This window comes from Condylura cristata, unplaced genomic scaffold (genome assembly GCF_000260355.1).
Source record: "Condylura cristata isolate star-nosed mole 26May11 unplaced genomic scaffold, ConCri1.0 scaffold00022, whole genome shotgun sequence".
Classification (NCBI taxonomy): domain Eukaryota; kingdom Metazoa; phylum Chordata; class Mammalia; order Eulipotyphla; family Talpidae; genus Condylura; species Condylura cristata.
The window spans coordinates 26,379,804-26,406,292 of NW_004567123.1; the positions used below are offsets into that span (position 1 = coordinate 26,379,804).

A 26,489-nucleotide genomic window follows, 5' to 3' on the forward strand; every position below is an offset into this window, starting at 1 on the left:
TGCACCAGAGGCTCAGGGAATATGGAAAGAGGGACTTGGAAAAGACGCGTGTGAGAGACCCGTGGGGAAGCTGACAGTGGAGCCTGCATTTTAACTTGTGCTTTGATTTTGCTACTTTTCTTCCAGACTGGCCAGGCTGCTTCTGCCCCTTCCCTAGGGGTCCACGCCAGGAGGTGCCTAGTCCTGTGGCAGCTTTGGGGCCTCAGTGGCCCTGGCGCTTTGGGCCAACCCTGTTTGGCTGGGCATTTACCCACGGGGACAGCTAACTGCTGGTGTGTCATCTGGAACTATGCTCTTTCTCTTCTCTCTATTCCACACTAATTTTGTTAAAGTTCTTTTCTACTGAAGGTTTTGTGCACTCGAATACATTTTATCTTTGTGCGGTAGATGACAGGAACCATTTACAGCATATGCATGTTTGGGGCCTGGGTGCCCCTCAGTCTGCCTACCACCATAGCTACAAAACCAAATCAAACTTTTAAGTTGATCTTTTTGCTCCATGCCTCTCTGCTCCTTCCTTTTCAAAGTCTGAACAATAGTTTTCCATCTCCAAACCAAAATGAACAGACCGCTCTGAACAGACCCCTGGATCTAGAGTATACCAAGAAAAAGGGCTTTTGAAATTTTCTTTTAGCTCTTGAACTTGAGGCAACTCTATTAGTTTTTTGCTGCCTTTCAACCCACCTCTCTACACTAAGCGCCCACCACACCCAGACCCCCTTTTGTGCAGAAAGCCATGCCATCCTCAGGTACTGCGAGCATGGAGGTTCTGGGGAGCCACCTTAGCAAGGGGGGGGTTGGGGGGAGGTGCGAGGGGCTGACAGTTATGGAGAAGGAGGTAGAAACCCTGGTATTCTTGCCTTGAGGCCAGACAGCTTTGGAGGAATTCACACTCTATTCCAGACTTCAAGGTTTGATTTTTTTTTCTTCTCAGAATAGATTCTCACTCACTTCTCTTATTGCCATCCCACTTCCTTTCTCACTTACAGCTTCCTTCCTGGACCCCTCCCTCAGTACATCCCAAATCCCTGCCTCAGCCTCTACGCCCAAGGAATCTGTCTTAAGACAACTCCCATTCATTTTGATCTGTTCATTGATAAACTCTAGATATCCCCTTTGGTTGAAATCCCATCTGATTCCTCTAAATCTCCACTCAGATGTTAACAGTCAAGCCTGGCTGAGGAACAAGGTAAAGTAGAAAGAGTAGTGACCAGAGGTGATCAGTGATTAACAAGGCTGCCTTTACAGCTTGTGAGAGAAGCCTGCACTGACCCCAGAATCACCCCACTACTGCTGAGCAACACTGCCCTCGTAACACACGCCACCCTGCAGCCCTTAGCGTGCCTTCAAACTGAGGTTCTGCTCTGATTTTCTAAATAAATACTGTCGCCTGGGGCTGGGTGACTACCCACTAGATGCTCGTTAAACACAGGGTGCATGTTGCTGGGGTGGAGCTGGGGCGGGGGTGTGGCTCACTCGCATTCTCGGTGCTGAGTCAACACATCCCCCAAATTCCAACCTTGCTCAGAAAATGATGCGCTTCCCAGAGTGAGTTGAGAAGGGGGTGGTGATGGGATGGGGACCACGAAGTCCCCAGAGCAGCAGAGTCCCAGTGGATGGCCCAGACACAGACACAGTCGCTGATGGGGGCTGTGATAACATGGTCCCGGCCACTCCGCTCTGTATCCTGTCTACTTCTCTGGCAGCTCATGGCAGTCACAGCCCACCCCTACCTGCGGCAACCATTTGCCTCCTGTCCACTTCTGCACTAGACGCCGAGCTTCTTGAAGCAGATCAACCACAGGCGGCCCCAGTCCTTTCCAGGGGTCCAGCTTACAGATGCTTAATAAGTGAGTTGACCACATGAAAGGGGAAACAGACATGAGCAACAGTGACATTTCCCCAACACGTCTGCAGTCAATGAAACACAAGCACATACATCCTGGGCCTCATCACAAACCGGCCGGCAGAGGTCTTGGGGCGCAGAGCTGGTTGGGGCGTTTTTGTAAGGCTGTTACAAGGTCAATGCTGGACATAGTGGGGATATTTACACCTTGAAGGTTCACAAAGACTACAATTAAGGGCTTTCTTTTACAAAGAACAGGTAGATCAGCGAATCACTGACCGTAGTATGTTCAAATGTGTTCTTGAAAGGGTAGACAGGGGTCTCTTTAGATATTGAGCCACTGAGTTTCAGGGAGAAGGTTGGAGACCTCCAACATTCCTCAGCCTTGTCACAGAGATGTGCTGACTCCAGATGTATTTACTTGTCGCAGTGGGTATTTTTAGAATGCCAACCGGGTGCCAGGTACATTCTTCCATGGAAAAAATGTGATTGGAAAATTAGTGACTCGGTAAGGCTGAGCGGCTCTCAGGGATGAGACCTGAAAGGGCGATGTTGTCGCTTTCCCCAAAGGTCTGAGCCTGACTGGGATTGGATCAGCACCTGATGTTGGCTGCATGTGAGCATGTGAGGCGTGAGCAGGATCTGTGGCCACACACCCAGAGTCGGTGTCAGGGAGAGGGAGCATGTACTCTGGGCCATTCAGCTCCCGACGGACAGGAGCCAAGTCTGGACCTCAGAGCACCCTCAGGGCACTCTGGCAGACCCCTGCACACCCCTGCATGCCTTGCATGCCCTTAGACAACAGTGGGATCGCGTTGTGCGTGGTGGAGAACCAGAAGCTCCAAACAGGACCACAGGTACCAACCTTTAATGAGTCCTTTAAGGGCTGTACCAAACCCAACCCTCACTCTAATTTGTATTTTTAAAAATTCTTTATAAAGATTTATTTATGCCTGCAAGAGCTGGGGTACCGGCCAGAGGTGTGGGGGTCTGTGTGAGAGGAGTCACCAGAGACAGAGTGGAGAGCAGAACAGGCAGACCGACTGAAGAACACTGCTGAGGGCAGCAGTGGGGTGACAGGAGAGGTCTGTTGCGCCATGTGGGTCGGATCCCTGGCTGGGGATTTGAACTGGTGCTGCAGTGGCTGCGGATAGATTCATGGTGCTGAGACTTAACCCTCTGCACCACCGGGAGACCCCACCCTCATCCCAATTTGGTAATGGGGTCCTTGAAGATTTAATGAAATTGGGGTGACGTCACACCAGACTAGGATGAGCCCCTAACCTAGTTGGACCAGCGTCCTCAGCAAAAGGGGAGGCTTGGACACAGAATATGTCAGGATGGTGGCAGAGACTGGGTACCGCATCTACAAGCTGAGTAGCACAGATGCTACTCACAGCCCTTGGGGATAACCACCCCGCTGACTCTGGGTCACAGACATCCAGCCCCAGAGCAGCGATCCAACCATTCTGCCCTTGCGACCACCAGCCAGCGCACCACAGTGAACAGCCACCATGGATGAAGGTTCTTGCTTCCTCTACAAACCATGTGCTGCATGAGAGCATGGGGACTAACCACGATGTTACAGATGGACAGGGGTTCAAGTCCCCTGCTGGAGCCAGGAGCGGTCCCCAGAAGATGCACTGGGTGTGGGTCAGGCTGCACCTGTCTCTGCGGTGTGCACACAGCTACGCACAGGCACTGTCGGGAGTCACCAAGGACAGGACAGGACATCAGCAAGTCGCTTCGCCACCAGGGCACTGCCCTTACCCTGCTCGTGCTATGGCTCTCCAGGGCTTGATGCCCACTGCAAGCTCATGAGGAAGGAGCCCCTGACAGAGAGGTGGAGAGGCTGGGAGGGAGACGGACGCCCATCGATCTGTTGCCGGGCATAGATTTTAGATAGTGCTGTGGGATTCCTAGCCTCTTCCCGTTCTCGGATTAAAGGCATAGCATTTTTGGCAAGCCTGGGAAGAGGGAAATTGGATGCAGGAAAGAATGGGAAGGGTCCACTGTTGACTCCTGATTTTAGAACTTGCTACAAAGTCCTTTTGGGCAGCTCATGGATTTGATGGGGTTTGTTTTTACCTCATCCTGGAGACTCTGTGGTAACACCTGGCACAGACAGATGCTAAACACATAGATTTCCTTTCCTTGGCCTTTTCTGTGAATCCACCTGAGGTCCTCCCAGCAGATGTCCACTGAGAGGGGGCTCCCTGGCCTGCAGGAGACCAGCACTCTGCAACCCTGCTCTCTGCCCGTCCTCAGGCGCTGCCTGCTCCCCTGGGATGGAGCGATGGCCCGCTCTGAACTGGAGGGTGAGGGTGCGTGGGGTCTGCCTCTGAGCCCTGCCTGGGCATGGCCAGCTGGACACTCAGACTCAGTGATGGGCTCCTGTCCTTTCACACACACACCTGCACATGGGCACACACACCACTAAGAGAATATGTACCTAAAGGTCCACAGTAGGACATTCTCGTGCTAAGAGGTTCACAGCTCTTCCACTCTTGTTCTTTAAAAGGCAAGTCTCCCAGAGTCCGCCACGCAACTCTGGGGAAGTGTGGCTGGGTGGGCTTCTGGGTGCCTGAGGCTAGTGAGTCCTGAAATTGCCAGGGAAGGGGAGTTTTAAATATTCTCTCTCAGAGTCCCCATTACCTATCACCTGTCCAGCCCCGTGTTCCCCAGTTCTCAGTTCAGAAAGTGTGATCCAACATACTATGCTTTGGGGGGATTCTAAGATCCCTAAGGTGGTGTTTCTAGAATGGACATACCCGCAGAAGGCAAAGCAGTCACATCAACCCCTCTCTTATCCAGAGGTGAAGGCTAGAGGGGAGCTGTGGAGCAAGCCATGGGGTGTCCAGTAAGCTTCTGCTTTCTGTAATTGTTTGCTTCGCTCCCCTGGTGCCGTCACTTGCTGTCAAGGATTTGAGTGTGATCCAATTGATGGTGTCCTTCCTTCCAGATTATCTGTTTTCTGCAGTGGGGAAGTCTGCCAAGCCCTGTGATTTGTGTCACTTTTGTTTGCAGGCCATCAATTCTGCCTCCCTCACAAAGAGTATTTTATCTCTTTCTGTCCAGTAGTCTGAGTTCCTGAGAGGGCACAAGTGAGGTCTATGCACCCCCTCATGACTTATGTGAGGTCAGAGTGAGTCTCATTTGAGTGAGTCTAGTGTTTTTGTCTTCTCCTTCCTCCTGGATCTTCCCTTTTCTGTCTATATATTGATCTGATTTTCTTCCAAGTTGTAAAAGCCATGTGCGACAGGTCTTGTTGTAGATCATCTTTCCCTCCCTCCTTCTCTCTACCGCCCTCTTTTCCCCACAGACATGTGCCACCTCTGCATGCATGCACATGCATGTATATATTCACACACACACAGACTTGAGTCATCATATTTTCCATGGTTTGCAGTTATGATTAGATGTCTACTTATTTTGTCATCTCTATACAAGCAACCTATGAAACTATGTATGCTATCTATAAATGCAGGCCACAGAATAAAACTGCCCAATTTTTTTTGGTGTGTTTATCTGGGGAGGATGGCTGTTAAAAATATCAATTCTATAACAAAAAGATAAACCTGATTTCTGGCCATTCAACCTTGTAATAGGTTAAATGATAACAAGCCATTCATTGATTTTTTTTTTAAAAGAGTAATAAACAGAAACAGGCACCAATTGAAACAGCCAGGCAATTCAATTATAATTAGGAAAACAAAAAGTGATGAGCCTGAACAATGCTGCCTTAGTTTGGGGGATACGTGTTGAAAACGCCAACTACATAGCAATGCAGCGTTTGTTTTTTCATTATTAAAGGCATGAACACAAATCACCTTATTTTTGAAATCTATGTAGCAACTGAGTGGAGCATAAAACGCAGGAGAAAGGTCTAGCAGACATGCTTTTAAAGAAGACCCACATAAACAGACCCAAATATGGTGACAATAGATAGCAGAATATTTGAATACATTTATATTCACCACTCCACTGATTAATGTAGCAGTTAATCCATCCATCATCCATCTTCCATCCATCCTCCATCCATCACCCATTCAGCCATCCACCCATCCATCATCTATCCATATACATCCATCCTTCCATCCAGTAAATACGATTTGAACTCTATATACTTATATCCTAGGCATATATTAATACCTAGATGCAAATCACTCCAGTGGAGGGAAAACATTCTTGATATTTTTAGTCATTACTTCCTAACTTTCCCTGTATGGCTAGAGGAAGAAATACTTAAGCAGCTGAAGAATAACAGAAGACAGACAAGCACATGCCAACATACCTTTTGTCGCCAGACGAACACAGTTGATTTTGGTCTCCTGTGAACAACAAAAATGAGACTCCTGTTAATTACTGGTGGGTTTGGTTCTTAATATAATATAAAGAAGAAATATATATTTGTATATACATGCCTATTGATGTATTTTAAATTATAATTTAAATGTGTCTTTTTCATTTTCCCCCCATGGGAATCACCTTTTAATTCTTGCTCTTCATTTCCTTACAGGCTAGTACTTTTTTTTTGCCTTTTGTTTTCTGGCTCATAAGCCTCTTCCCAGATTAACATATCAGATACTGCCCAGCACAAGACGAATTCAACAACCCCACTTAGTGATACACTTGGGCATGCACTGCACTGTGTTTCATTCTATTGTTTGGGTTGGTAGTTTTACCAGCACATCTACAGAAAACTACTATGGGTCAATGATCTGTCTGCTTTCACAGACTGAAATAGACTTTGGCCCTGCACACATGAGCTGTAAGAATCAAGCTGCCATGTTCATGTTCAAAAAGTCACTTTGGCCCTGGTAGATCTCTGGTAGACCTCAGATTCCATGGATAATGCTGTGTGTGAAAGAGAGAGACAGAGAGAAAGAGAGGGAGAGAGAGAGGGAGCGAGGATGAACTCTTGTAACTCTTGTCATTTGTAATCCCTTGGGTGGGACTGGAAGGGATGATGCTAAGTCAAAAGGAGAAAGATAAATGCTGGCTGGCACCCAGTGGAATCCAGAGAATGCTGAGGGCTAAACAAAACCAAGTCAGTAACCTGTCTTTAACTCTCACTGTGGAACTGAAGCTGCCAAGTGGGAATTGGGGAGAGGGAAGCAGACTGGGAGGGGGTACAATGGACTGTGCTGGAGGATTATTGGTGCTCTGGTGATGGGGTGGTGACAGGCATCTGAGGAGGTGTGACCCTGTGCCTCTGAATCACATACTGTGTTTTCAAGCAGTTTTAAAGAGAGAGAGAGAAGGGAAGGGACAGAGAGAGGGGGAGGGAGCATGCGTGCATGCAGGTTGGATTGACATGACTTCTTTGTAACAAGTGTCTCCTTTCTTTTTTAATGTGAAAATGCCCCTTTTAAAAATACATACATTTTTAATTGCATAAGATGGGAAATGCAGCAATGTTAAAATAATAGAACAATTATGATTCAAATATATGAGGTATTCATTTGAGGTTTTATATGAAATTTGAAATATGCTCTATTTTTATAATATCAGAAGAATGTTTAAAAGAGCAGGGGAAAAAACATCAGCAAGTATTAGGAAATTAATCTATTAAATTATGATATAGAGAATATATGACAGAGTTGAGAGCAAGTCTATCAGTTACAGCTGTATATGTGGATGGGTTTGACTCATATAATTAAATTAAAGTGACTTCAAATTGTCTCATACAGCAAGGCCCAGCTATTTTTTGTACATAAAGGTCACACCTAAATTAATTCAGAAAGGCAACAATAAAGGAACAGGAGAAACTATAGATAACAAATGAAAAATAAAATAGCTGCAATGATCCTGATAGTAAAGATTAGAGTAGAATGCAATTTAAAAAGCATTAAGTAATGCTTTTAATGGCCAAATTCACAATAATGATATGTATGTGTAAATATCCATGTACCAAAACCCCACAATAATCATCTTTATGAAGTAGAACCTACAGGAGCTACTAGAATAACAGAAGACTGTTGTCAGTCTCAGATAGATCAAATGGCAGAAAATAGGCAAGTATGTGGAAGAACTAAAATAATCAGGCAGATATTGTGAATATTCATCAAACTCTGTAGGCTAATAATAGGGGGGAAAGCCTTCTTCTGAGTTTATAAAATATTTACAAAAATTGACCATATATTACCTAAGTATGAAAGCATCAGTATATTCCATAAAGTAGAAATATTATAAACACCAGTCTATAATTACAATGTAATAAAATGAGAAATTAAGGCTATTTAAAAAAACAAGTCCTTCCACTTGGAAATTTACAAAATAATCCTTTTGATCAACTCCTAGGTAAAGGGGGAAAATTACAAGCAAACTTTGAATGCTTTTAAACAAAATTTAATGAAAATTCTACACATCAACTTATGTTGCAAAACATTTAAAGCAGTGAGTAGATGAAAGTATATTAGGAAAACAAAAGAATGAAAAAATAGAAAAATAGACTGTATCAAGAAAAGGAACAAAAACAAAACTAAAGAAACCCACATAGAAAGTAATAATAAAGACAAAAGCAAAAACTATTCAAGTAGAGAAGATAAGAGTAGGAGAAAAAGGGAAATAGATGACATACCAATATCTAAAATAAGAAGAGACCTGGGAGAAATAACCACTGAAAAAGAAGAAATTTAAACAAATAATATTTTTTAAGATGTATTTATTTATTCATACAGAACTGGGGTACAGGCCAGAGATGCGGAGGGTGAGAGGATTCACCAGGGACAGGGCAGGGAGCAGAACAGGCAGACCCAGGAAGTACACTGCTGAGGGGAGCAGCGGGCGGGTCAGGAGAGGTCTGCCACGCCATGTGGATCTCCTCGGGGCAGGCGGGGATCGAACTCATGCGGAAGTGGCTTAAGCTTCTTAGTGCTGTGCTTTAACCTGCTGCCACCAGGGAGGGCCCAAATAACATTTTTAATAGAATAAGTTTGCTTTTGTCATGTGACAAATTTCAACACCCTGAAAAAAAAAATACTGTCATCAAGGCGAACCTCTTCCAGGAAATGTGGTTTGACAAAATCCATTCATATAATAGCCCATGTCAATACACAATGCAGAAAAACACTGGACACAATTCAACACCCACTTCTGATTTTTAAAAAAAAACTCAAGAAAATAAAAGCTGATTAAGACTGCTATAATATGATAACATATATGTCTGAATCCTAAAATTATAATCTTACTTAAAACGAATTGAGGCAGTTCTGTTAAGTTCAAAAACAACAGTAGGATGAGACTAGAATGTCCTCAGTCACCACAAATCCTTTAAATTGTACTGGAAGAAATTGCAAAGAAATCAGAGAGCAGTGACTTTAAGCTATCTTTGCGTGCAGAAATACCTGAAAATCTCTAGAGAATTAATAATAAAATAATAGCTAAATATAAAATGATAACACAAAGTGAACAGTGCCCTATATGCCACCAATAATCAGTCAGAAACCATGGCCCCAAGTCCCATTTACAGTGGAAACCAAGATTAAATACGTGGTTATAAACAAGAAGTGCAAATTATATGAAGGAAATTTTACAACACTCCTGAAAGACACAAAAATAGATCTGAACAAATAGAGCCATCCTCTGTTCTCAGATAGGATAATTCAACATCTTAAAGGTGTCAGCTCACCTAATTAATGTATGAATTTAATACAATCCCAATAAAATTACTAATAAGTTTTTTTTTTTATCGACTAGGACAAGTTGATACTAAAGCTTATATTAAACACAAATGAACAAGTAAGAAGAACTAGGAAATCACTGAAAGAGAAAATCTAAGTGATGGGACTTGTTCTATCAGACATTAAACCACAGAGATTCTTTAATTGTAAGAGTGGAATATGAGTGCACACACAGGCCAACAGGCCAGTAGAATAAAAGTAAGAACCCAGGATAAGACTCAGGCACATATGAAAATTTAAAATATGAGAAAAGTGACCTCTCCGGTTATTGGTACAAAGAGGAACTTTTTCATAAATGTGAGGACTACGAAGTAGATAATGGGAGGAAAATAAAATTAGATGCACACTTTATGCCACATACAAAAATAATCACTAAATATCAGAAATTTAAATTCAAAAAAAAATTAAACTGTGCCAGTATTAAAAACAAATGAGGGTGAATTAAAGAAAGGTCCATGTAAGAAGGTGCCTCCTTTCTTACAAGTGGAATGTATTCCAGAAAATATGGTTTTCAAAGTCCGGCTGTAACAGAAGAACAAAAATGATGCCTTTGACTGCTTTTGAAATTTTTTTTTTTGTGTGTGACAAATATACTATAAGCAAAGTAAAGGGATACATAAATAAATCACAACACAGAGCACACTATATCAGTTCATATCACTGATAAACAAATAGTTCTTAAAATTGAAAGGAAAAAACCTGATAGACAATTGTTAAGAGACACAGAGGTAATTAAAAAATTATATGAAAATGTTTCCTAGGTATAGGAATAGAAGAAATACATTGAGATAAAACTTATGTATGACTTTGAGAACAATTAAAATTAGATCATATAAACTTTGTGCCACTGTGGAGAAATGGTCTGCAGCATCTGTCCCCAATATATAAACATTGATGTAGACAAGAACCATCATCAAATGCTAAAACTGAGGGGTGGAAGTTTAATGGAGAATGGGATGCTTCCTAGCCTAGAAGTATAGCCTTACAGAATACATACACATTAAAAGGAAATGAAGGCTTTATAGCGGAGAAAACCTTGGTGACCAAAGTTAACCTCATGAGTGACAGTCATCACAAGGACATCAGTGTCTTCTGTCTGAGAGTACTCAGCATTTTTTTTTGTGAGAGTCCTGCCTGAAAGTCATAACCCAAGTCAACAGCAAACCTGAGACAGCTACAAAACCACCTACCTATAAGAGTAAACTTAGAGCAGCCAAGAAAGATGGATATACAAGGAATTTAGAGACATGAAAATGCCTGTCAAATGATCCTGAACCATGTTGTAAAACACATGTAAAGGCCATAACAGATAACTGGCAAAATTGAGGCTGACAATGGTACTTCAATGTTGATTTTCTGTAATTGTATTATATCACTGCACTGAAAGTGCATATTGCCATGTTTAGGTGTAGAGCAGTGATAGATCAATCACTCAAGACACCTAATAATAGCATGGAAGGGGTAAGAAAGACAATGAAAGGGAAAAGCAAATATGGTGAATTATAAGCAATTAGGGAACCAGAATGGGTGGTTTATGAAAGCTCTTTATACTATCCTTGACACTTCTCCATAAGTTTGATATCATCTTAAAATAAAGCATTAAAATATTTAATGGAACAAAGGTAGTAAGTTGGATAGAGGGCACAGAAGATTGGTTATGGATGATGACTGTTGATTCAGAGACAGGTTGAACAAAATTTTGAGTGTGTAGATGCCTGCAAAACGAAAGGATATCACACTGCTTTTCATGGTAGTCAACTGACATTGGGAGTATCGGCAATAGTATTTTCCCTGTCTTCAATGGAACATATTCTAAGATTTTTAGCATAGCATGCAAGTCCCTACTCTTCCTCTGCCCCCTAATCCATTATATGTTCTTTTTCTCTCCTTGCTCTTATTTCTATATTCCAAGTCAACCCCCATTGAATCTTCCCAAATGTAAAGTGAATTCTCAAATTTTGGGTCTCTTTTACCTGGACACACCTAACCTCTCCATGGGAAATACACATTTATCTCTCAGATAACTCAAGTGTCACCTTTTCTGTGAGACAGTGTTAAGCACCTCCATCTCTAGGCTTCTCGCTTTGCACTGGGTAAATTCTGATAAAATGATTCCAGATATATTTTATTGTACACATTTGTTTTCACAATTGTCTTTTCCACTGGATTGTGAGTTCCCTGAGGGTAGGTGCATTATTTATTTTTGACTCTCCCTCTAGCTCAGATCAAGTCCTTAATAGAGGGTTGCTGGATTTTTACCATCATCACCTCCATCTTCATCATCAATGTCTCCTAGTGGAGGCGAGCAGGGCTAACTATGACACAATGTTGCTGAGTAAATAAACGCAAGTGGTGTCTGGGAGACTGGGTTCAGGCAGTGACTCTGACCTTGGCAAATTGCTTCCTACTCTAGACTTCAGTTCCTTTTTCTGCCAAAATAATGAAGCCGCACAACCCACAAGCTTCCTTCCAAAATGACATTTTCACATATCCCACATCCTTAGCATTGATGCCAAGGAACAGCTGCACAAACTATCCCCTAGCTGGGATGTCAGAAATGTGGTTCCTGGGGTCTCATGATCTTCCATCTGGGGCTGGTGATTCCCAGGTCTAGACCTACCTAAACCAGAGCTGTTCTTCTTGTCTCTCTGCATGGCTCTTATCTGACCTTAATGATCCTAGCTCTCGGTGAGCAATCCTTTGAGCTGTAATTACTAATTGATGTTTGTAAAATCTTTGAAATTCTCAGGTGACAGATGTAATCCAAGGGCAATTTATTATGATAATTGTTATTAGTATAGTTCCTCATTATTTGCTGATGTTAACGGCAGGGCCAGGGGGTGTTTCAAACTGAGCAGGGGACTGAGGCTGGTCATGTCTGGTGGAGAAAGAGAAAAGTATGGATGTGTGAGAGATTTGGAGGCCTTCTGGGGGCTCTTGTTGGTTTCAGTCTAGCCAGATTCCACTTTATGAAAAACCAGCCTGAAGCATGGTATAAAATATCCGGGATTGTTTCATTGCATTTTTATATGCTCCAGTTCAACCCAGCTCAGTCTCTTGCTTCTGGGTGTGTTACCACAGATCAGTCATAGCCCCTCTGTGTTTTAGCTGGTTCCTCTGGTAAATGAAGGCCCATATAGTATCAATTTAGAATTGCTGTGATCTGGGGATGTGGGAAGACCAATTAACAGGCTATTGAGGTTTCCCACATAGCAAATGATTGTATTCAGGAGTAGAATGGTGCACTGAGCTAAAGAGAATAGATGAGTTTGGAGAAATATAGAGTGTATAGTCAATAGAACTTTGTGGCAACTGATAGAGAAGGTGAGCCATCTTGGCAACCCCAAAACTTCTAAGATAGGAAAAACTTAATGGATATTTTGGAGGAAGGTAATGAACAATTTAATTTTAACAAAACCATCAGATTCATTCATTTTATATGAATCTTCTCTTTTCAGTTCTGAATACTGATATAATGAATTTATAAGTTTGCAAAGTTGGGGTCTATGATGTAAAAGATGGGATTTGACCAAAACACAGCCTCCAGGAAAGGTCTACAGACAATAAGTTTACTTCTCCATTGTCTTTCTGTAAGTACAGCATTGCCAATCGTATTTGAAATCTCATCTTTCCTTCATCTGTCCAGTGTGCCAACTGGAGTCTCTCTACACCATGGACCTCATTTACCTTTATTCTTCATGAATTCACTTCTTTCAGATGAATATGTATGCATACACATTCATTCATAAACGCACACACACATCTGCACACATACATGCATACTAACACATTCACATATGGGTATAAATATACATATATGTATAAACTGGTTGTACACACATACATATATTCATATTGACAACACCTTCACTTAGGAATATGCAAACAATTGCACTTCATAGAGATCATAGCGAGCATGACAGGGTATAGCTCGTTTCCATTTGACATGAGAGGAAACTCAAGCTAGTAGCGTAGAATTCAGTCCATTGATCTATTTTTCAAAATAAGAGATGTTCCCATTTTTCCATATCTGGAAGCCGATTGGGACAAACTTCATGGGGTCCCTCAGTTTTGAAGGAGGCAGAGGCCTTGCTATGTGAAAACTTAGCCTGATATTCCCATGAGTATTTTTGAAAGTGGGGTCTAGAGCATTGGTGTTTCAAGGCCTGGAATGTCAAGATTACGTGCTGTCAACATTTAGGTAACCTTCATTTCCTTTTCCAAATGAGTTTAAAGTATATTTGCATTGAAAGGAAAATGTTCTTGGTCCCTTAGGTCTCATACCATTATAATAAAATCTGCAGGAACTGTAAGTGAATGGAAAAAATAAATTATCAACCTGGGAGAGCTCATCTTGGTATTTGTACAAGGTGACACTCAGGGAATTTCTGTTTCACTTGGAGAGAGAAGTCTGAGACTAAACAGGGTTTCAACAGAAGTTCAGAGCTTTATGAGTATGTGATAAAACTTGAATCGTGGAATGGAGGCCTGGTAGTGCAGATGTTCAAGGGCCAGGCAGCCCTCAGGAGACAGAAACCAGTGAGGATGGGGTAGGGGACCTAGGTAGGTAAATGGGACATGACCTAGGCTTCTGTGAAACAAGAACTCGAGGGGCCATTTACTGGGCCAAGGATTCCCAAAGTGGCTTTAGAGGTTGTGATGATACTCCTTGTATCATCACACACAAACATGAATTTAAGTCCTCAATCCATTTCCACAAGTCTGCTTCAGATATAATAAAATACAGAGTTGTGTGCCTAATGTAGGTCTACAACAAAAAGTCAAAGAAAGGGTGTGTGGAAGATCTTGTTTTTGTTTTCTGTTTCTGGAGCTCAGCCATTGGTTGGTAGATGAATGCTAATGTTATATCTTCTGAGACCTCTCAACCACACAGCTTTTCAAAGTGGCCATAGGACTGAACATTCCGAAGTCAGGGAGGGAGGGGACAGTAGGGTGAGGGGAGGGGAGAGCATCGTGGGCTGTGATAGAGAACTATGGGTGCTTGGTGGTGGGAGAACTATGGTGGCCACACTGAGGGGAGAAATCCTATACTGTGAAAACAATAACAAGGATGTCAAATAGCACTTCTTCATTAATATGTATGCATTAATCAATAAAATTAATGATAGAATGGCAAGAATGTTGGATAAAAATCTTGTCAACATTAAAAAGAAATCAAAGTGGAACAATTTCACAGGGAGTATTAAACATTTTTACCATATCTTCATGGAGGTAAAGAAAGAACAGATAGTGAGATCTCTACACAGCATGAAGTTAGAGCTACTCTGCCGGTCCAACACTGCTTTAAATGGACTCACTTTGCCTATGAGACCAATCAGAAGGGAGCACAGGTGAAAGCACCTTGTTTGGTGTCTGGGATTGAGCAGGTGCTTAATAACAGGCAGTTCTTAGAATCTATGATCCGAACGGCACAGGTGCTTCAATGGATCCAGGTATGATGAGAGTTTAAAGGAAAAGCTTCAAGCAAAATGGGGAATTATGGTAGTCTTTAAAGATATTCTTAAATACTCCAGTTCTCTTGCTTAGAGAAGGATGCACTGTCTCATTCTTTTTGAAGTCAAGCATCTCCAAATGATTAGCCATGGCACTGGAATGTAAAATTGCTGGGTATCATTTTATGTGAAAACATATTAGAGCCAGCGTCCTATTTATTTTTCTGTTTGGTGACTGTAGAAATAGTTTTCAAGATGAACATCAGCCTGAGTCCCTCAGTGACGATGATAAACAGACGCCCCCTTTTTAAAAAAGATTTATTTATTTATATATACAGAAATGGGGTACAGGTCAGAAGTGCAGGGGAGTGAGAGGATTCATCAGAGACAGAGTGGGGAGCAGAACAGGCAGGTGTACAAAAATACACTGCCGAGGGGAGCAGTGGGCAGGTCAGGAGAGGTCTGCCGTGCCACGTGGGTCACCTTCTTGGCCGGGAATCGAACTCATGCTGCAGAGTTTTCTGTTTCTGGAGCTCGGCCATTGGTTGGTAGGTTGCTATAGCTTCATACTGCTGTACTTTAACTGGTTGTGCCATCAGGGAGGGCTCTAAACAGACCCATTTTCAACATGTAGAAAAAGGGGTAAATACTTTTTTTTTCTGGTACACTGAGATTTCATGGTTGCTTGTTACTACAGACTGATTTAGTTTACCCTAACCAATATAGAAGTTTTCTTATAAACCCCTTGATGACATATCTATTGTCCAAGCCATAAAATCTCCTGTGTGGACTTAATTCTGACTCACTTTAGTTGGGTGTTCCATCTTTTCATTCTTATAGCTCATCTGAGCTTTTCTTATATGACATGTGAATAGTCACTAAATTGAAGAGAGAACCAGGAAATGGGGTTTTCAGAGGAAAGATCAGATCCAAAAGACAAGAGGAGTTATGTTAAAAGATTCAAGAGGAACAAATGCCAGACTTGAAGCCATATATGAAGAGTTAAACCAAGAAGAATCAAGCTTGGGGTGGAGTCACAAAACGACCAGTCATGAGTGAATCAAGGAGCTGATAATGTGATGGATGTGTCTCTCGGGGGTTCCAGAGCTAGAAAGCAGCTTTCAAGTGCAGGTCACTGCATAAGGGTCATGCTAGGTAAGGATGCGCCAAACTTCTCCTTCAAGAGAAGAACTTTAGGAAAACAGCAAGGGTTGGTGGGGCCTGGGGACAACGAATACTCCAATTACTGTGACAGATGCCTTATCTTCATGATCTCATTTATTCTTCCTACATTTGGGGCAGGTAGATCATTAATCATGCCCTATACCTTGAGATGTTAGGTAACCAGGTCAAGTTGGCACAGCTGAGAAATCTCATTCAAAGCCAAGTCAGCACAGTCTTAGTTCTCTCCACATCACCCTATCACCAAAAACCCATTCATGTGCAAATATTCTTTAGCAAGTTCTTGGGCACAATTAAATATAACTTTGTTCAACTAATTCAGAGCTCCACTTAGCTCTAGGTAGCCCAGCTCTACCTAGATTATCACAACAATTTTATATGATTACACTGCAAACCTGAGGATCCATTCAAAATAGCATCTGACTTCCAACTGCTCTCAAGAGGCAATTGAGTTCAGGAGCTGGAAGAACAAGTGAGAGAAAGAACAATTGCCCTTCTACCTCCCACTTCGCTTATTTAGCTCAGTATTTGGCAGAGGCATCATCCAGGTTAAATGTGTCTCCACATAATGAAAATGATATGGCAAGGAAAGAGTATTCTTTGCATAAATAGAACATGCACAACAGCAATGCCCAACAAAAGATGGCTTCTGATGGAGATTTGCATGAATTTGCCACACTTGTTTTGCATCCAACCGTTAATTATGGTCCTTTCAACTTCACAATCATGGCTAATGGTGGTGGGGATGCGGAGAACAGTAGATTCAGCAGACCTCATTCTGGGAAGAGTGGAAAAGAAACAATACAAACTGCACCCACCCGCTGTTTACAACTGAGCCAGCTACTCTGGGTACCATTTGGAAGACTTGGAGGAAGTCAAGGCTGCCCAGGATTTGGGAGCTTGAGAAATGAGACAGCTGGGGAAAAGTCTTACTATCATAATGGAAAGAAGGTTCTTTAGGGTTCATTTGTTGATGGTGACATGACTCAGAATCCAATCTAATATGCACTTATTGGAAAGTTAAGACTGTATTGACACTTACTTAGTGACTTTCAATATTTAAAATCTTTTCTCATTATTCCTCAAAATTATTGTGTGAAATATTTCAGTTTTATAACTGGGTAAACAGATAACCCTCGCCAAAGTGAAACAGTTTTCATCTTCATTCATTTCCTCATTCATCAAATGATTATCAAGTATTTATAAGGTGCTGAATTTTGTACTCAGGATGGAGGATACAGCAATATAACAAAACAAAGTTCCTAATTCCTGGAAGTCTTAGCTTAGTGAGGAAGGCATGTACTACATGTGCAACTAAAACTATACCCTCTGTAATAAAGAAAAGGAACAATTTAAGGAGTGAGAACTGGTGTGGGTGACTCAGATAATATAGCTAGGAAAATCCCAGAGGATGTGACCTTAAACTGAGGCTTGAAAAATGAGAAGATGTTAGCTCTTCCAATAATGAAGAAAAAAGAGATTCAGGTAAAATCATAGTCTGCATGGGGCAGTGATGTGAGAAAATATCTGGGAATGTTTAAGAAATAATACCTTGCAAAATGACCAGGAGAGAAAGTGGATTAAAGTGTGGCAAGTCTGGCCTGATTACATTAGAAGCATAATGCCAGGTTCTACTCACCCCCTTTTAAGCATGTGTTTGGAAAAAAGGAGATTATCTATAACTTAGCTAGCTATAAAGAGCTATGGGAATTGTGCCAGATGAGAAAGAGAAGTCACTGCATGCTAACTATCAGTGAGAAATGGCCTGAATGGCAGGGATGAGAGTTGGTGCGGTCATATTTTCCCTGAAAGGCTGACATGAGAAGGAAAGATTTAATTTGCTCAAATCAATACAGAGACAAGGAGAGAGTTTAGGAAACATAACTTGGCTTTCTAAAAGGAAGAGAGTTCTAATAATTTTACCTTGTTCACAAAGAAATCAACTCTTTCCATCCAAAGAAGTGCAGCGGGAAATTTGAAGCATTACAATACCCTACCAAGAATGTCTCATTGAATAATTTCTTCTTGACTTCTGGTCTAGACTAGGGGAATTCCACCTACTTCTAAATGCTATAGATCGAAACTATAGATGTATACAAAATAAATGGTTACAATATGACTTGAGAAACAAGAAAGACAGGGACTGGAAATTCAGCACCAAAACAGTGCCTCCCTCCCCCCCAAAAAAGGGGTTATCTTTGTTATCTACAGTAAAGTATCTATGGGTAAATGTGTCATTACTAATATGTGTCATTACCAACATTTCCAACATGAGTACCTGTGAACAAGTCGCATGCCATAAAAATACTCGCAAGGTCTTTGAGCATCTCATAATGTACACCATCCCTCCATAGTGTTTATAGGACAGAACATATATAGATCATGTATAACAGATGATCACAGTGCTTTAAAAATGTCAATCCTCATGCTAATTGTGATCAACAGTTAATGAGTATCCATTCTTAAATATAACTATTAATTGTTTGACAAATAATTTTATTTATTTATTTTGCCTCTCCCATACTGGGATATAAAAGCTGTGAGAGCAGGGATGTCGTGGCCATTTGGTTTACTGTTTTAATCCTAGTACTTAGAAGTGTATTTTTTGACATATAGCGTATGCTTGCTAATGTTTACATACTTAATTGATCAATCATATTAAACTCTTTTAATTGATTACTTAAAGTTAGACAACAACATGGTTTTTGTGTGCAGGAAGTCTGAGTATAAAGGCTGACCACTCTGTTAAGTTCTAGGAACTGTCCTTAACATCTGTACTTGAAGGTATCTGGACTCTCAAATTTTCTTTCCCAGTTCTGACTTAAGCTTGCATGAGTGGTTGGAAATAATGAAATTGAGTGATAGTAAATTATTCAAATTGACTCACAACCATCCTGAGGCAAATGATCGTTTTTGCTTTCATTTAATTTGGGTTAGTTTGATATAACTTTGCCTCGCCTTTGTTTTTGTTCTTAAAATTCTAGAGAAATGGACTTGCTGAATTCTGATGTGTAGTTAATCCAAGATATATTTTTGTACTCTTTTATGAGGGGAGCAAAGCACCATTAAAAAAAAAAATCAAATCTATTGCTTCTGTTCATGGTTTATTTTGTAGTTGCTGATTTTTCTTGGTTTCTCCCCTCCCCCTTTTGTTTGTTAGAGTGCTGTTTTCAGGCTTTTTTTTTTATGATAGATTGGAAGGTTGCCATTATTTAAAAAAAAAAACTGCTTTTAAAAAATCGTCAAGATCAAAAATCAAAGTTTTATATTCCATAAAGCAAGAAAATTAACAGGTTTATATTTGCATTCATCAATCCTTTGACTTTCAGTTTTTGCTGACGAAAAATGAGAATTTTAAACCCATATCAGTAATTATTTTTTATATTATACCCTCTTCTTTTTAAGTAATAATTTTTATATTAACCTTCTCTTTTATAATGTATTTACATCAATTATTGAGCATTAACACTATGTTTAATTAGTTTCTATCCTCACAATGGGTCTTTTATTCCATATTTCTCTATTTTTGATTTCTTCATTTTGATTTATTGCTTGGTCAATTGCTCTTTGAATGATTTATTAGCAGCAGGGCATGTGGGAGCCCCAGGATACTGAGAATGTCTTTCTGATGTATTTGCACAAGAACAACAACTTGGCTGATAAGGAATTTGTGGGTTATAACATTTTCTCCTCAAAAATCCTCCAGGCTTAACTGCATTGTCTGCTGCCCTTTATGATATGGAAAAGTCTGAGAGGGGCCAGGCAGAGGTTGTTAGGCTAAGAATGGCTTTTCTGCTCCTATGACCCTTCCACCTAATTCTTTTCAGCAAAATGTAATGTTAAATACAGTCATTTGAAGCAGTATGTGGTTTTTCTTTTGCCATAAAATACAACACTCCGAACGCCCAGCTCCCACAGTTGTTCCTCTCTGTTCTTGTGAGGTGAGACCAACTACATCCTCCAGACACCTGGCATAAACACCCATCCAATTCCATTCCTGTTTGCGTCTTATTCTTGCAAATTTTAGCTCCAAATTGGGAGTGCACATGAAATGGAATTGGAGGCAAAAGAAATAAATGGTCTTATTCCTCTTGGAAGCAGTAAAAGGAGCTGCTTTCTAGATGCATCTACTTCAGAGTAGCATCGGATTTCCCCCAATGGCTGCACCCCATATCTTGAGGAGGCAGACTATTGAGTGATTTGGGGAAACAAAGCCTTCAATAATTCTCCTGCTATTGTGCTTAGAGATAAACACACTCAGGTTGGGAAAATTCCTCCAGGAGTCCACTTGCTAGTTTCTTGGGTCCTGTAGACTAGGTTTCTTATTTGGTTCTTACAAGGATCTTAGTAGGAATGTGATAGAGCATGAGTAAGTGCAGCTACCACTCTTTTTCACAGCATAAAGACATACCAGCACTACTTGGTATGCTGCCAAGAGCAGGGAAAGCCACATCTTATCAGAGAGAAGTTTTAAATGAATAAACTGGCTCATTTGGGGTACAGAGAACCAAGAACGAGATGGGGCTCCAGATGCTCAGTCCATCTTTATGTCTTCCTCCTCAATACATCAGAGTGTTTCTTGCAGAGGGAAGACCAGATGGACAGGTGGAAGGCAGCCTGGCAGCTTCTCCTTGTAGTTTCATAGTCTCTGCAAGGAGTGTTGCTTAACCAGTAATACATGCAGAGTTGAAATACCAATGTAGAATTTAAATGGGTCTGTGGACATTTTAAATGTTAATTAGTTCCTCCATCCAGGTTTCTCACAAGATAATGACAGCCACTGTCAGACTAAACTCCCTATCCTGGTGACCCAGAGCCAACATAGACAGGCCACTGTCCACATCCTTCACCAAGGCCTGCTTTTTCTCAATTTTCCCTTCTTCAGTGAGCTTCTTCACATCTCCAGATACACTGTAGAACATGGCACAGGCCAGACTCCCTTCTGTTCATATAAGTTCTTGGAGGATATATAATACAACCTTATGAACTGTTGTATTATATATTGCCAGTAGTTATTATACAGTTGCTGAATGAAATATAGTAACTTGGAATATCTCCACAAAAACATCCATATGGAAAATACTTGGGTGATAAGAGGAACTAAATATATATCTAACTTGTAAAAAAACTAAGACTGGATGAGAGTGTGTTTGTGTAGAGGGAAGAGGGTGTTAAAGAGGATTTTACGTAACTGAAGGAGTATCACCTGAGAAGGTGACTGCATAGGTTCACTGGGCCCTAAGAATAGCTACCAAGGGCACTGGATAGAAGCTACAGTACGAGTACAAACTTTCAGGCCCTCCCTGGTGGCACAGAGGGTTAAAGTACAGCTCTAAGAACCTAAAGCCACTTCAGCTTGAGTTCAATCCTTGCCCCGGAGGTGACCCACATAGCAGCAGACCTCTCCTGACCCGCCCACTGCTCCCCTCAGCAGTGTACTTTATCAGTCAGCCTTTTCTGTTCCTCACTCTGTCTCTGGTGAAGACTCTCACTGCCCCTACACCTCTGGCCTGTACCTCAGTTCTGTATGCACAAAAAAAAAAAAAAAAAAATACAAACTTTCTTAGGGCCACAGCCCCCTTCTGTACCCACCACCTCCCTCCCCCATCAGCAAAATCACCACAGAAAGATTTATGGGGATTACACCTCAGGGAAGAGATCAAATATTATATAGAAAAAGGAACAATAATGTAAGAAAACAAAGAACATCTTAAAAAGATGTAAGTTCTCTGCTACTTGAGGTATTTGAGAAAAAGCCCTGCTGCTGGTTACCTGTGATTTTATACTGTTGACGGAAGCACTCTTTGGTGTATAGGCAAAGGGAAGGCAATATTGGACGACCCTTTCATGTCCTTTCTAGTCCTGTGATTTTGTGATGGCTGGCACTCCTTCTACACTAAAGAAATACCTGACACACACAAAAGGCTTCCTTGTCATGTGGAGAAAAAATACTTTCTAAAGTGACTAGCGATAAGGTTGAATTTGGTCCATGAGCCTTAAAGTTTGCCAACCTCTGCCCTAAAGTCATGCTACACTCTCATTTGAGGACAGGAGAACACAAACAAGGTAAGAAGTGGCCTGATGTGGTCATACTTACTCCATTTGCTTTGCTGAGTGCCTGAAAGTAGATGCTGTAGCTTTTCAGAGGAGAAAGAGGAGGATTCCAGTAGCCATTGTATGTCTTATTGTCACCCACTGTAAATGGCTGAGTGACAGGAAGGTTGGCTGGCTTCAACTCGGCAGCAAAGTAATGCAGAGAATCGAGGTTGGAGGCATTCCTGTAGCTCACAGGTACCGAAAAGCACTCAATGATGTCAGCTGCTCTTCGTGACTTTTGAAGTCGCTCTTCCTTGACAACCAGCTGATAAACACTAGATAGAAAGGAAGCCAGGCAATTAAGCAACTTGTTTGTTGTCATTATCACAACTAATCTTCCCTCCCGAGTTTCAGGCTTCTGAACCAAGGCTGCATGAAATCAATCGCCATGTAGATATCTCAAAGCTAGCTCACATGGAATATATCCAAAAAATGCAACTCAGTCCCAATTCCTACAAACACTGCGGTTTCTGTTCCTGTTCCTTTCCCTGTTAGCACTTCCCAACAAATGAATGTGGGCCTTGCCCTCAGTTCCTCCCTAATTAGTTCTTACTGTTTTCCTCTAGTCAATAATCTCCTACTTGACCTTCCGTCTCTCCACTAACTCACACTGCTCAGATGTGGCTCTTTCCCATCTCTTCCTTGAACTCAACGGATTTCTTTCTTCTAGTTTATTTAATCAATTAACCAGTGAAACCACTGATCTTCCTAATGATTAACACTGTTTCTCTTCAAACACTTCCACTGGCTGTGCGTTATCCCAGGCATTTGGGACACTTCACTTCCACTCTATCTTCAGGAAAGTCTTATGAGGCACCTCTCATTCTAGCTGCCCCAGACCCTCTATTAATACTGACACATCCCTGGATTCTCACTCCACCCATTGCCAGCTCATGCCTTTCCCCACCTGCCCACATCATGTTTCCTCTCCTCCTGCCCAGCTCTGCCTGTGGATTGCTTTTCCTAGGCTTATCCTGCCTCCTTTATTAAGCCTGTCTGGATGAGTTTTCCCCTCACAAGATCCCACACAACTCACTAGTGACCCACCCTTGGGACTGCAATAAACTGAACAGGGGACCATGGTTTCTCTGGCTAGATTTTGACCTTTTTGACAATGGGAGTTGTGATTCAGTTATCTCTGGAGCACCTCCTCCAATATTCACTTCCCAGCAGGCTGCCTACTATTTAGTCAGTGATCAACAAATGCATCTTTCAATGAATCAAATCAAATTGAATTGAAGTTGAAAGTAAACATGAAATCAAACCTGGCTGAATGCAGAAATACTAATCAAGATAGAGAGCAATTTCCCTGAACTCTTGTCTACTATTCTCATACTGTCCCCTTCAACTTGGAAAAACATGATCCATTAATGGGGAAAAAAAATGTTAAATTGGCTGTCATTAGATTTTTCTTAATTGGGCTTCAAAACACACCACTAACCAAAGTAAAATCAAAATACACATTGAGAGAAAATACTTGCAACTTATAAGTCTGATAAGACATAACAATTCATTGCTATTCAATAACAAAGTGACAAATAATGCAACTAAAAATTGAGAAAAGATTTGACTAGACATTTTACTAAAGGTGAAATACAAGTTAATAAACTATGGTTAATAAGCTATGCAATGATGGTTAATCTCAATAGTCACCAGGAAGCTAATAAAGTAAAACCAGTTAGAAACCACTGACTAGAATGACTATCTGTAAAAAGCGGACAAGAGCAAGTGTTGGCAAGGATATGGAAAAACTGGAATCATCGTACGTTGCTTGAGAGGGAAAAATGACGCAGCCACTTTAAAAAAGTCTGGAAGTTCTTTTAAAAAGTAAATATAAAGCCACCATCAATTGAGTGGCTACTTTCCTAGGCATCTACTTAAGGGAAGTGAAGAAATATGCATAAAAAAGGCTTACATACAAATGATAATAACAACATTATTCATAATAGCCAGTTAAGACAATCTGCAGATCTATCAGCTGGTGGACATATAAAGATGTGCTACATCTATCGAGTGAAGTAGTATTCAGCAATATAAGGAAAAAGTACTAATATATTCCGGCTATGGATGAAGCTTAAAAACATTATGCTAAATGAAAGAAGGCAGACACAAAAGACTCCATTCATAACACAATGTCAAGAAAAGGCTAATTTACAGAGGCTGAAATTAGATTTGTGGTTGCCTAAGACTGGAGGTGGAGATAGAAATCAACTGTACTTAAGCATAGGGTGATTTATGGTGTGACGGAAACATTCTGAAGTGGGACATGGTAAGGGTCCTGCAGTCTTACTGAAAATCATTGAATTGTAACATAAAATGGGTGAATTTTATGGTATGTAAATGACATCTCAATAAAGCTGTTAAAGAAATGAGGGAAATGAACTGAATAATTTTGGTTCTTCTTTTTCCCTTTAAAAGTCTGTGCTTTTTGCCTTCACCTATGCACATGTCTTAATACAAAAATGCTATGATGAACCTTGGTGTTACTGTACAAGGCTCAGAAGCAAGTATGAGCTTTGTAATCCCCAATAGTATCTAGCTTTGCAATTACATTTCCTACTTTAAAGGTCACTCAGAACTATGGAGCTGAAATTTACAATGATATGTCTTAGTTAACCAACTTTTATATCAAGGCTCTGGAAATTCCTTATTGTATACACTGTTTTCCTAGTCACCATAGCCCTTAGAGAAGATAAGGGAATGGAGAGAGATAAATTCATGATTCAGTGTCAGAATAGGTGCGCACAGATTTTGATCTCACTGGCTGTGTGACTTTCTGTCTCTCTGTCTTCATATTCTTTTAAATTTATTCATCAGTGATACAATAAATCACTGGGCATTGGATGCTTAGAACTGTGATGGGGGAGACAGGCATTCACCGAGCAACACAATCCCATGATGCAAGGACAGAAAGAGGAACTTGGCCAATGTAGGGTTTTGAGAAGGGGGCACCCGCTGGGTACTCAGTGATGATCACATGAGATTATTTGTCTAGAAAGTGTTCTCTGTGAAGTCAGTGCTCTGTAAAATTTGGATGGAGCTAATGATTGCTGCATGTATTATTATATCAAATTAGACAACAAAACTTCACCTGTTTTCCATTTGGAACCTTTTCCTGTGATTAAAATATACTTGATATAGTTAACAAAAGTGGAAACTCAGAGTAGAAATTTAGAGGAAGCTCTACATGTTGTGTAAAAGAATCATCACATTTCAGCTGAAAAGTACAAATGAAGCTATCCTTATTATCAGAAGTAAGTAAAAGATACCTTACAAGAAGAAATGACCTAACGATGGATAGAGTTTCATATATCCATATATTTAGAAGAACCATAGCTAATGTTATTGAGTGTGTGCTTGGGTTGAGCTATATTTCAACCAAGACCTGACCATTGTTGTCATGACTTTCTCATATTATAGATTCTCTGTAATTGACAACACAGTACATAAATCACTTTTGTGGTTCTAATTTCATACATACCTAGAATATGACCACTTCTATTATCTCTATCTATTATGCTGACTAGGCTCCTATCATCTCTTGAATAGATAATTACAATAGTCTCTCACTTGGTCTTCCTGCTTTCACCACTTATCTGTTTTCATTGTTAACCCAATAATCTATTTTCAAAACAGTGGCTAGAATTACCCTTAAAAAATTCAACTCATGCCATAACCCATTACTTTACTCCTATGGCATCTGCCTCTCTTGGAGTAAAAGATGACATTGCACAATGCCCCCGAGGCTCTCATGTATGAATTCTCTACCTCCCATCTCTTTGAATCCCTTTCCAGACACTGGCTCCTAGCTGTTTCTTGAACACCCTATGCATGCCCCTATATCAATGGCTTAGCAGTTCTATCCTCCACCTAGAATATTCTCCCCTCAGCTATACACAAACCTGGCAAGGTTTTCTTCTTCACTCTGCCAATGAAGACTCACCTGATCACTGTATTTAAAAGAGCACCCCAAACACAACTTATCCTATTGCACTTCCTTGCTTATTTTCTTCTCCATAGCATTTATCTTCAACATACACACACTGTACTAGGAGCTAGAGATTGTCTCAGTACAGATTTCTTTCCTTCCCATGCCAGCTTGTACATTTCTTATTTGTGTCAACCTTAGCTATTTTTAAAAGACTTTGTGTGTGTGTGTGTGTGTGTGTGTGCACCTAAGAGGTGAAGTCATTTTAAGAGAGGTCTAAAAGCACTGCAAATGTCAAC

General features: G+C 40.9%; 1 protein-coding gene across 1 annotated transcript in view; it reads right to left on the reverse strand.

Moving 5' to 3' along the window:
• Window positions 1–26,489, reverse strand: part of PTPRT (protein tyrosine phosphatase, receptor type, T) — a 617,594-nt gene that overhangs the window by 150,778 nt on the left and 440,327 nt on the right. The window contains exons 11-12 of the mRNA XM_004687014.2: window positions 22,264–22,537; window positions 6,141–6,177 (exon numbers count right to left, since the gene is read on the reverse strand). Of these exons, the coding sequence (XP_004687071.1) occupies window positions 6,141–6,177; window positions 22,264–22,537 (311 nt within the window). The remainder of the gene's footprint in view (window positions 1–6,140; window positions 6,178–22,263; window positions 22,538–26,489) is intronic.